The sequence below is a fragment of the Micromys minutus genome (genome assembly GCF_963924665.1).
Source record: "Micromys minutus genome assembly, chromosome: 29".
In the NCBI taxonomy this organism is placed as follows: Eukaryota; Metazoa; Chordata; class Mammalia; order Rodentia; family Muridae; genus Micromys; species Micromys minutus.
Genome location: NC_137964.1, coordinates 30,436,055 through 30,448,905, shown reverse-complemented (window position 1 = coordinate 30,448,905; position 12,851 = coordinate 30,436,055). Strand labels below are relative to the sequence as shown.

Below are 12,851 nucleotides of genomic sequence, written 5' to 3'. Positions count from 1 at the left end.
GTAGCACCTCTGTGTGCTAATGTGTGCATGGTATAATCATCTTGTGCTTGTGACACTGATCGTGTGATTTATGTGCACGGTGGAATGTGCATCTGATGGACATGCATATGCTATAATATAGTAATGTAGATCATATGTGTAGAGTAAGGCGCACACACTATGACATGCATGTGCTTTGAGGTGGTATGGTCTGATGTATTTATGGTGAGGTGTGTAGTGCGGCCTGCCTATGAAGGGACATGCATGTTGTGGGAGGGGCCTATGATGGGATGTACATATGATATCAGATGTATACGATGCAGTACACGTGTGATAGGCGAGCATATTGTGTGAGGTATGTGCTTAGGCCATGCTTGTGCAATGCATTGCATATGGTGTGAAATATGTGTGTGAGGTGTGAACACACTGTGAGCTACATACAAGGTCATCAACAGGAAGGGTGAGGTGCATTTAAGGTGGTGTATGCATGGCCTGAGGCCGCAGGAGGTGCCTGCTCACAGCAGGAGGCGTGTGGCCTGAGGTGTGAAGGGATGTGCAGAGAAAGTGCAGAAGATGCATTGTGCTGAGTGTAAGAACCTGTGAGGTAAGATGCTCTCAGTGTGATGTACCTGTGGTACCGCTGCCCATATAGAACCTCCCCCTTTCCCCTTCCTTAACAGCATCTCTCTGTTCCCTTGTTCCTACTCAGGAGGGAATCTCTCCAAACAAGACTGGATCATCCAGTGGCCCACCACGGAGCCAGGCCAGGAGAACAACCCCGTGTGCCCCCCAGAGCCCAGCCCGTGGATCCGAACCCGCCTCTCCCAGAGCCCCAGGGTCCAGTCCAAGTGTCCCCAGCACCTTTGTCACACCAGCCCTACGCCTGGGGCCCCTGTGTACACCCACGTGGACAGACTAACTGTAGATGCCTACCAGAGCTTGTGCCCGCCGCCACCCCTGGAATCGGGCCACCGCTCCCTGCCCCCATCACCCCGGCAGCGGCACGTGGTCCGTACCCCACCTCGCACCCCGAATATTGTCACCACCGTGACCCCGCCTGGCACGCCACCCATAAGGAGAAAAAACAAGCTGAAGCCTCCGGGGACTCCACCCCCCTCCTCTCGGAAGCTCATCCACCTGATCCCTGGCTTCACAGCGCTGCACAGGAGCAAATCCCACGAATTCCAGCTCGGGAACCGCGTAGACGAGGCCAACACACCCAAGTGAGTGAGGCCCGTGGATGCTATGGGGTGGCTGAACCCAAGGAGCCACTCCTCTGGGGGGGGAGGGGTCGGGAGCGGACAGTCTTGTGTCTGCTGGTCTAGATAAAGGAACGCTCAGTGTTCTGAGAAAATGGGTTGGATGGAATTTTCTGGACTTTTCCGGTTACCTTTTCACCTGATAGACTTTGGTATTTCTGTTGATAGGCATGTCATGACTTGGGGCTGAATCTAAGTTGTGGCCCATTTTAGTAGATAAAACTCACTGGAACACAGCCAAGCCACCCCTTTAGTGTCCTTTTGTTGAACAGTGGTAAGGTTGGGTACACCCAGCACATGCTCATCCTGTGGCTGGAGGCAGGGCAGGTTTGCTGGACCTTGCAGGGTCACCTTCCTGCTGGCCCTAGACACAGGTGAAAGTTACATGTTTGCCTCGGAGTATCTGGTAGGCATGGTAAAATGAGTTTCAATAAAAAGGTATAGGACTCCAACAAAATAGTTGCCATTTTAACATGGTATCCATGTAAACTGTGGTTATTGAGGCATTCTTTGTTCTTTACGAGGTCTTTGAAATCCAGGCTCCCATGGGTGATGGTGGGAGGAATCGTCGGACGTGGGCAGAAGGCCCCTTTGGCTGTGGAGCCTGGGTACATAACTAGGAGGACAGTTAGGCAGGAGGTGGCACCACTCCTGACCTCTAAGAGTCACACCTCTGGAGTGTCCTTCAGCAGCTACAAGGGGAGAGGCAGGCTGCTCCACAGATGGAGTGTGTTCTGCAATTAGAGGGGCAGTTCCAGCATCTTCCCTGAGGGACAGAGGAAGCCAGGCACAAAAGGTCAAAGCTAGAGGAGCTAAGGCTGCGGACTGGGGAGTGGGTGGGTGGAGGAAGAGAGAAATGGGGTACCATTATCCAAGGGGAACGGAATTTGGGGTGAGAAAATCCTCTGGTGCTGGTTGGTGTCATTTACGTTACCTGTGAATTTACTTAGCGCCTTTGGAGATTACATCCAAAACTGCTTAAGCCCTTCAGCTGTGTGTTAAGTTTATTTTGCCACCAACAAGGGAACTAGGATCCTATCAGCCAGGAGTAAAGGGCCAGACAGTAAACAGGATAAAGATTTTAGGCCGTGCCAGCGGAATGGGTTTGTATTGTCGATGCTCAACAACTAAAGCAGCCTGTCCTCAGCAGGCGAGCAGATGGGCAGGCAGCAACCCAGGAGAGCCGGCTATGAAGGCAGCTTCCAGCAGGCCTTGGCCGGAGTCTGTCTGAAGCTGTGCTGGGGAGGTGGTCCCTCCTCTGAGAGATGGGGTAGGGGAGGGAAGGCCAGATGAAGGGTGTTCCAGCAGCTGGGAACCTCAGAGACAGTCCCTCAGAGGTTGAAGCTTTTCAGAGGCTTTTCTGATCAGAATTAGGTGTAATGGTCACGATTTCATGATTGCTGCAGAGGCTGAGGCCTGGAGACCAGAGGTGAGGCTGTGGGGGAGAGACCTAGGAAGGCTAGGTGTGAGATTGCGTGGGTGGAAAGTGGTGGGAGGTCTGGGGTGAGTTTCTAGACCTATAGCATTAAAAAAACATTTTTATTAAGTGTAATTAAATTTAAATATAATTAGAATTACATTTAAATTAGTTATTACTATAATTATCATTTTCTTCCCTCCAGCCCTCTCATGCACCCTTCCTCCTTACTCTGTCTTAAGTTCACAGCATCTAGTTTTTAAAAATTTATTTATCTCATTAGATTATAATTATATAATTATGTAAATCAAAATCAAATTATATATCATATATTAAAGTTTAAATCAAAATATCTTTATATCATTCAATTATAAATTATGTAATTCTATACATTAAAATTAAATGATATTATATGTATTAAAATTAAAATATATTTCTATCATTTCCTCCCTCTAACCCTCCCATGCACCCTTCCCCCTTACTCTGTCTTTAAGTTCACGGCATCTATTTTTGAAAATATATTCAGAAACATACAAACTAGCCTGCCGAATCCATATGGCTTGAACATATTAGATAACCAATCAGTGTACTTGTCCCTGGAGAGGACTATTACTACCGCTCTCGGAGTTGCCTTTAGTTCTTTGTTTAGAGTTTTGTCCCCGTGAGACCTGTGGCATTCTATCTGCATGGCTGGGCTTATGTGAGAAGCGGCCCCTTTACGTTCTCAAGGTTGACCTCTCTCCAGGAGAGCTTGACTCTAGACACACCTAATCTGACCCTTCCTCAAGGTCTTTCAAACAGACCCAGACATGCTCAAGGGTGCTGGGCTTCCATGTCAGGATCCAGGAGGGTTAAGTTTTGCTTATGATGGTTTTCTGTCTGTGTCAGCATTGTGATCAGTTCTTCCTTCAGCGGACAGGTTTCTGGCCATCTCTAGGAACTCCCCCCCACCCCCACCTCAGCTTCACCTAAGGAGAAGAGAGGAACACTGTGGTCACTAAGTTCTAACAGTAAGACTGGGATGAGGGCAGCTCCTACTTAGCATGTTCCAAGTAGCCCCAGGCTTCCACCAGGAAGCAGCCTTGGGGCCTTGGCTTTGACCCTGGCGAGGCTCAGCTCGCCTGAGTTGGTTGACCAAAGAACTTGGAAGATGTTCATGTTTTTAAGTCTGAGGTTATGAGCCATTAGCAGATGGTGGTATCAATGTAATGGGCCGTGTCCAGCATTGGAAAGAAGAGATTGATGCATTTAGAGGAGACTAGTTTGGGAAACATGGTGTGGTGAAAGAAGTGGCTCTGTGGGACTTATTCATACCCATGAACACATACACATATGCACTCATATACAAATTAATGCATATACATATATGCATATACATGTACACACATATACAAATGAGTGCACACACATACACAAGTAAAAATACATACACATGTATATACATGCACACATATGCACACATACACATATGCACACATATATACACATACACATATGCACATGCACAAACATATATGCATATACACAAGTATACACAACACAAATATGCACATATGCACAAATATATACATACAAAAATGCACACACACATGTACACACATATATGTACACATGCACAAACATATGCACATACACAACACACATTCACACACACACATACACATATGCACAAATACATATACATATATATGCACACACATATAAACAGAAACACACATATGTATTAGCCACAAATATACTTTTTTGTTGAATTTTTTTCCATTGAGAGCTTTTACTACTCAGGACAGCTTTGATTCTAGAACAATCTCTACAGGAAGTAGGTGAGAGGACATACATCGTCCCCTGTGTCTGACTCTGCCCTTCATCCCTGCTGAGCATGCTCCCATGGGAACTTGGCAGCCTGCCATTCACCTTTATTTCTCCTTAATGGTGGTGAGGCAGAGCAAGGGAGGTCACACAGGTCTTTCAGAAGACAACAGAGGCTTCTAAAACTGCAGACTCCTGTGACTTTTTGAGTGTGTACGCTGGGAGGCTTTGGATTGGATCAAGACCACTTTGGCATGTATGACATGGTCTGGTTGGGTGTAAGTCCTGCCCCATGGAAGCCTCTCTTCAGCCTTTATAGAAGAACAGTCAGAAAACAAGAAAATGGCTGAGGATGTGACTCATCTGGTTGAGCTTCCTAACATGGAGCTGTGGCCTCAAGCTGGGGACCGCACAGTGTGTACCAGAGGCAGTGACAGGTGCCTGACGCCCACTCCTGCAGAAGCAGGAGGATCAGGAGTTCAATAAAAGCCATCCTAGGCTACATGGTGAATTTGAGGCTAGCCCAGAATACGGGAGATCTTGAAAAACACAACACACACAACCATCAACAGAGAAACCCAACCAATCAACCAAACCAAAAAAATCCCAACCCAACCCAACCCAACCCAACCCAACCCAACCCAACCCAAAAACACAAACAGAAAACAACAGGACTCTTTAGTCTGCTGGAGCCTTGAGTGTAGTCAGCTGGGGCATCTCGGCCTTTGTCACACTTCTTTGTCTACGTTCTCAGGAGATGTTGCTGCCCCCCTCTTCCTCCCTCCCTCCTTCCTTCCTCCCTCTCTCATTCCTTCCCTCCCTTCCTTCCTCCCTCCTCTCTCTCTGTGTCTCTCTCTCTCTTTCTTTCTTGGCTTTTCTTGGCATTTCCAAAGATACAGCACATGTGAAAAGGAGTCTCTGTTCACCAAAAGGAATGCTGGGTACTGAGGAAGCCCCAAAAGTCTGGAAAGTGGATAAAAGAGGATAGGACATGTTGGTGCAAATGTGAATGTGCACACGCATGTCCATATGTGTATGCACGCACCGCAGCATGCATATGGAGGCTAGACGACAGCATTTTTTCTTTTGTCAGTCAGTCTTTCCTTCTACCACATGCATCTTGGGGACCAAACTCAGGTTGTCATCAGGCTTGGCAGTGAGCAACCCATTTTCAGGGTCAAACTGTTGCTTCTGCACAAGATTTTGCTCTCTTGTCTCTGAAACAACTAAGGTGGAGAGGAATAGAGGAAGAAACCTCTACCTCTGCTTCATGAGCACTTACACAGACACATATAAATACATACACATTTATGAACACACAGTGAACATATATGCACACATGAATATGTAGAGATATAAGCACATGCACAAACATATACACACAAGTATATGCATAAACACACACATGAGCATATATACACATATGAGCACACATGAACATGCACACGAATACAAACACACACATGAACACACATGAACACATACATGAAAACACATATGAACACACATATGCGCGTGCGCACACACACATGTAAATTCTTTTGTTTTCAAAAAGAGAATTTCAGCTATACCCTTATATGGAAGCTATAGCTGTATAAAACACAAGCAACAAAAGATAACACCCCCACCCTTCCCCGGTCATCGGGAGCCATGGTAGCTATGGTTAATACCATAATTGGGATCCTACAGGCATGCATTTGGGTTTATAGTCATATGTGATGTACTGGCTTTCTTTTCTCATGGCTGGAGCTGCATCGCCTTTACCAAATCTCCAAGTTTACTCTCTCTCTCTGGTGTGTGTGTTTCATGTGCACTTAATGTGCACATGTATGTGTGTGTGCATGAACCCATGTGTGCACACAGAGGGCCAGAAGAGGAGATTGGATGTCCTGCACTGCTAATCTTTGTCACATGCCCTTTGAGATAGGGTCCCTTATTCTGTTGGTGAGCCTTAGAGATCTTCCTGTTTCTCCTTGCTTTCCTAGTGCTAGGGTGTGGGAGCACACGGCCACTTCTTTTTGTGGTGGTGGCTGGTCTCCATGCTTGCTCAGTAGCCGTCTTCTTCCCAGAACCATCTCCGTAGCCTGATTTCTCCTGGAAGTCCTCTCGTTTTCCTAGATCACATCTAGAATATTCTTGATTTTCGACTTTTAAACCTTGTGTTATTTCTCTGGGGTCTGATGTCTCAAAAGCTTTTACTGGCCTGAGAGGCAAGAACCAGGCTGTGTAGGATCCAAAAATACCTATCTGTTTTGTCTGTGTTTGAACCCCGAGCGCTTCTATCTTCTAACCAGCCAATTCCGATTTTATGCCCCGTCTGGGCTGTATTGTTTGTAGTTTGGAAGAGATCAGGCCTGGCTGAACAGATTCATTATGTAAATTAGATTTCAGGAAAGATCTTTTTGCCTATTTTAGAAAACTAATTATGTGCAAGTATTTAAAGTCATCGACATGCACCTACAGATCATTGTGCCAAATATGACAAGGCCGATGTCAGAGGAGCACACAGATGAAGAGCGCACATGCAAATAGTAGAGGAGCCATTAAACTGGCAACAGCTCTCTCTTCCTGGTTCCAGCATTTTCTTTCAAGGTTGTCCTTAGGTACACTTGGTCCCAGAGTGACCCAGGAGGTCCAAGACCACTGCAGGTGTTGCTTCTGTGGTCCTGGGGGCAGGAGGCAGAATGGAACCAGGACTCATGGTAAACAGGTTTGAGACCAGTCCTGGTCAGGGGATACTGGCTTTTGTGATGAGTCCCAGCATCCCAGAGCTATGAGTTCTTCCTCACAGGTCTAAAATTCAACTTGAGAATTCCTAGTCCCCATAACCAATCAGAAGTAGTCTACCCTGAGCAGGGTGGCTGCTCACCGACACATGGCCTCCTTAGCGGTGGGCAGAGGACCCAGGAAGCAGCTTAGGGTCCTCAGCTTTACCCGAGGCTTCTCTTAAAAATCTTGTCACTTCTTTCCCTCCCTCCTCCCACTTCCCTCCTCCCTGTCTTCCCTCTCTCCATCTCTTCCTCTCTCTCTCCCTCCTTCCCTCTTCCCCCTTCCCAATTTTCCCTCTCCATCTTCCCCTCTTTCTCTCCTATCTCCACCCCAAAGTGCTGGGGCTCAGGAATGGAGACAAATACACAGAATTTCTTACGTCTACTCAATGTGTCTTCCACAAGGCCTCTGATTTTTAGGTTTGGAGCATTATTCATCCTATCTAGTCACTTCTTAGAAGACACTCTGCCAAGTCTTTTTGTTATTACTTTGCATAAGGAAGTTCTGGATCCTCCTTCTTTCTCCTTCAGCATTAATAAATGCCCCATTCTCAATTCCAGGACCCAGATTCTACTTTGAGGAAACAAGACATATTATTCAGGCATGAAATTAGTGCTGTCAGGTGAATCGACAGGGAAATCAGATCCGAAAGTCGACAGAGATGCTTACAAGTCTGTGGCTGTCACCTTGGTCTCTGAGGAGGCATATGCAGACTGGGTAGCTGTGGAGCTGTTTTGTGTGTGTGTGTGTGTGTGTGTGTGTGTGTGTGTTGATACTATGATTCAGACCCAGGGACTTGGCCATGCTAGGCATACATTCTAGCATAGCCCCTCCCCCATATAGGCGTGCATTTCCACCCATGCTTTTCTGTTTGGCTAGAAAACCCCCCTGCTTGATCTTGGAGATACAGGAAGTTAAGTTTGAAGTTGAAGTCATGGAGAAGCTTACGTTAGTGTCAAGCTCCAACCGGCTGTGGCTTTTGTCTCCTCCATAAGAAGGATGTGCCGAGCAACTGATGACACCAGCCTCATGTGTAACCAGTTACAGCAGTGCTGGGTCTTGTACCTAGAACAGGTGTGTGTGTATGTGTGTGTGTGTATGTGTGTGTGTATGTGTGTATGTGTGTGTATGTATGTGTGTGTGTATGTGTGTGTATGTGTGTGTATGTGTGTGTGTATGTGTGTGTATGTGTGTGTATATGTGTGTATGTGTGTATGTGTGTGTGTATATGTATGTGTGTGTATATGTGTGTGTGTATGTGTGTGTGTGATTGTGTGTGTGTGTGTGTGTGTGTGTGTGTGATTGTGAGCTTGACCTAAAAGGTACCAAGCACATGGTATTCCTGACAGTCCACATGTTGTAGCTGACAGGTTCTCACAGCCAACAGGAGAGTTGATGGGTGACACAGGTTGAATGTGTCCTGTATTGGTGATGCTTGGATGTAGGGGGTTCAGACTTCAACTGTTTCAGACTTCTCATATGTACAGTGAGATCTCTCCAAGGACCCAAGTCTAAAAAGGAAACCCTTCTGTGCTTTATAGGCCCCTTAAGTACAGAGCTTGAAGGTAATTCTAGACCACGTTTATCTTATTTTATTCTCTGAATGTGTGCCTGCGTGTATGTGTAGGACAGACAATAACCTTGACGTGGCTTTTTATGTGTCATCTACCTTTTTTTGAGGCAGGGTCTCTCACTGGCCTGGAACTCACCAAGTCACAGCCCCTGGTCAGTGAGTGTCAGGGGTTCCACCTGTATCTGCCTCCCCTGCTATGAGCATGTGGCACCATGCCTGCTTGTATTTCTTTATTTTTGTAAATGTAGGTTTTAGGGATTGAACCCAGGTCCTTAAGCTTGCATGGCAACCACTTTATGGCCTTGGCCGTCACCCCAGCCCTTTATACCACATTTTAAATAAGCTTGCTTATGAGACAGAGTTTGCATGTCCCAAAGGATCACGCCCATGGCATCATGTGAAATGCTCAGAGAGTCTTGGATGTGGGACAATCCAACATCCCGGGTGCTCAGTCTCTTGGTAAAACCACATTGCATTGGGATAGAATTCCACACATCAAATCAACACAAAGCTAGTTATGAACCTTACTGCGGCGTGAGTAGCTGCTATACTAGCTGTTAATATTGGCAGGAAAGAGGCCTGTATGCTCAGTACTGGCTTCGGTCAAAGAGGGGTTTTGTTGTTGGTCTGGTGCACACACTCTGCAGTCTCCGCAGACTGTCCCACTCCAGCAGGCCATGCTCTGGAGGCCAGTGTCCTGCCTCGACCACACATTCTACTCACCTCCAGCACACAGTTGTTGCTTCAGAGCTGGGGTTCCCTGTCCCCTCCCCACCGGGATAGCACTCAGCCATGTTGTGGGACAACAGAATGTGGATGAAACGATCCTCACATCACCGCCTTTTATAGAAGTGGTAGGTGACACACAGGCTCTATTATTGATATGCAGGCAAGTCTGTGTGTATGTGTGCATGTGTGTGCGCATTGTGCATGCATGTGTGTGTGTGTGAGTGTATAAGTGCATGTGTATGTGTGCATGTGTCCGCTTGTGCCCGTGTGTGTGTTGCACTTACCTGAGTGTGCACATGAGACCAAAGTGAGCATTGGGTGTCTTCTATCATATTCCTCTTATTCCTGTGAGTCGGGGGCTCGTCCAAAGCCTGGAGCTGAGGTGCACGCAACCAGCAAGCCCTAGAGTTCCTCTGGTTTCCACCTGTCCGCTCTCACATCAGTACTGGGTTTATGGGTGCAAGCTGTCACACCTGTCTTTTTATTAAAATGTGGATATTGGGGATTTGAACTTGGGGATTTGAACTTGGGTCCTTAAGCTTGCCAAGCCAGAGCTCTTACCTGCTCAGCCATCTCCCTAGCTCTGGCTAGCTTTGATTTGGATTCTTACTGTGTCTGGATTTGAGATCACTACTCCCTCTGCCTCAGGAGTTTGGGTATTGAGTCTACGTCTATGTTCCCGTGTCTGATGGCTGTGGTTTATGTTACTGGGCGAGGAACAGGGTCCTTGCCTACTATGTTATCATATTCTGGGGCAGCAGCTTACATACTGTGGGACCTAAACCATTATGGGAGGATTTAAGAGCCACATGAGATAATTCAACCTTCAAAATTATTTACTATTTTAACATTATCAGAAAAGAGCAGGGCTGACATCTAGATCCGGTATCATCAGGTGGTATTTAATACTTATAATAAGGTTTTTTTTAAAATCAATTTAAAGAGACAGACAATGGGACTACGGAGATGGTTCAGCTGATTAAGTGTTGCCACCAAGCTTGAGGATGCAAGTTTAGTCCCTAGGACCTACATGGTAGAAGGAAGGAGAGAACCAACTCCCACAGCTGTCCTCTGACATCCACATGCATGTAAGCTTCTTCCCATTAAATAAATAAACAGAGCTAAATAGAAACAGTCAAGGTACAGTGTCCAGCATGTGGAAGTCTCCTTATGTAACAGTACCTGTTACAGTAAACACACACAACCGAAATGGGAAATAGAAACAATCACCAGGGATCCGGGAGTCTAAAGCAGGCAGCAAGATTGTCCGGTGTGTGATACACTGTATTAGCAGCCAGCAAGCAGATAGAATGCAAGGTTTAACTTGCTCTCTCCTTCTTATGAAATCTAGAATGGTACCCCATGGACTTGTGCCGTCCAGGGCGGGTCTTTAGCCTAACTTAGCAAATCCTCACCACGCTGTGAAGAGCTTCCTGTCCCAGGTCTGGCCCTCTGACAGTTTTTACTTAGTACTTATTTATCGCAACCTTAAGGCCTTAATTCTGTTGAGAACAGCTGGTTTGTGCTTCTTTTGCTTTAGAATGTAAAGCTCAGGCGGATTGAAGAGAGCAGAAGATTCCTTAAGCTATTTCAATGTATTTATTGGTACACGCCTCCAATCTTGGCATTCAGAACCCTGAGGCAGAAGGACTGTCTTAAGCTGGAGGTTGACCTGTACTATGTAGTGAGTTCAAGGTCAGCCTGAGCTACAAAGTGAAAATGTGTCTCAAAACACCAAAGCCAGGGCTGAGGAGATATCAGTTATACCAACACTTGCTGAAGAGGTATAGGGGCCTGAGTTCCCAGTCCAGCACTCACAGAAAAGGGGGAGCCTGGCTGCTGCACCTGGAATCCCAGTGTGGTAGGAGAAGGGCAGATGGCTAGGGCTTGCTGGCTTCCAGCCTAGCTCAGGTTAAGAGAGAGACCTGTATCCAAGGGTTTAAGGCTGAGAGTAATAGGACTTATCAACACACTCACACACACAGAGAGACACACTCATACACACAAACTTTCCTTCCTCCTTTCTCACATACACTCTCTCACACACTCACACACAGATACACACACATGCTCACACATTCACATAGACACATTCATACTCACACATTCATACACACACTCATGATCACATACACACGCACATGCATGTACACTCACACACAGACACATATTCACACACATTGACACACAGGCACACACACACACACACACACACACACACACACACACACACACACACACACGCACGCATGCACCCCTCCACCCAGTCTTAGCTGATACTAGAGGTCCCCTGTGTGAATATGGTGCTAGGACTGTCTTATGGAAGCCCTTTCCCCCCAGATGACCCCCACACTGATTCTATTGGCTCACGTGAACCAAGAGCTGCTGAGCCACCAGTGGAACAAGGGTTTGTGTGGCCTGAGAAGGTCTCAGGACTGAGGTTCTGAGATACAGCAGCTCAGCGGGTACAGCAGTGTAGCTGCCTGGAGGGCTTCATTTGTCGGCAGGATTTATGGCTCCCTTTTATCTTGCTCTGTGGTAATCGGGTTGAGTTTTTCTCCTTTCTCTGCTCGGCCAGTGGTGCCTGCTTTCTGGGAGGAAATGTCACTTGCTTGCCAAATTAAAAGCCCTGAATCTGTTCACTCTTGAGCACCCAGCCATTGCTGGGAGAGAATCTCTGCTCCGTGTCTGGTTCTTCAACCTATTTAATAGGCTTTGAAACGAACCTTTTAGTATAATCGATGGTAACATCAGAATTCCTTCCGAGGCCAGCTTTCCCCTTGTGCCTGGCTCCCAGATGGCACTATGCATCACAGAGAGCAGCTGCCCGAGACTTTGATTTAAGATGGCGGGTGATGGAGAGTAGGGTAGGGTGGAATGGTGATATTGAGGCAGATGGGACCACAGCTGGGGACAGCTAGGATCCTCAAAATATATGCAGAAACTAGAAGCCATGGTGGTGAAGCCACCCTGAGCCAAGGGTGTGGCTCCAGCTACCAGACACAGGGTAGCCACGTAACGACCGGCCTCACAGAGGGGACATGGATGTGTGTGCCGAATGAGAGGACAATTCTTGGTCTGTCCTAGGATGAGATCGGCACTACTGTGTACCAGACAGAAGCTGCACACTACTTTTCTTGTTGCTGTGGCATGCTGTGCCATGTCAAGGTACCTAACATGGACAACTTAAAGAAAGAGGATTTGCTTTCACTCATGGTTTGACAGCCCACATCCTTTGCTATGGTGTTGCCATAGCAGCAGGGGCATGTTGCAGCTGGTCCCCACCTAGGAAGCAGAGAGAGATGGATGTAGAAGCTCA

The 12,851-nt window shown here is 46.9% G+C and overlaps 1 protein-coding gene across 1 annotated transcript in view; it reads left to right on the top strand.

Moving 5' to 3' along the window:
• KSR2 (kinase suppressor of ras 2) overlaps positions 1-12,851 on the top strand; it is a gene marked incomplete at both ends in the record, with an annotated part of 327,481 nt that overhangs the window by 128,858 nt on the left and 185,772 nt on the right. Inside the window, one exon of the mRNA XM_080941337.1 lies at positions 689-1,202. Within this exon, the coding sequence (XP_080797463.1) occupies positions 689-1,202 (514 nt within the window). The remainder of the gene's footprint in view (positions 1-688; positions 1,203-12,851) is intronic.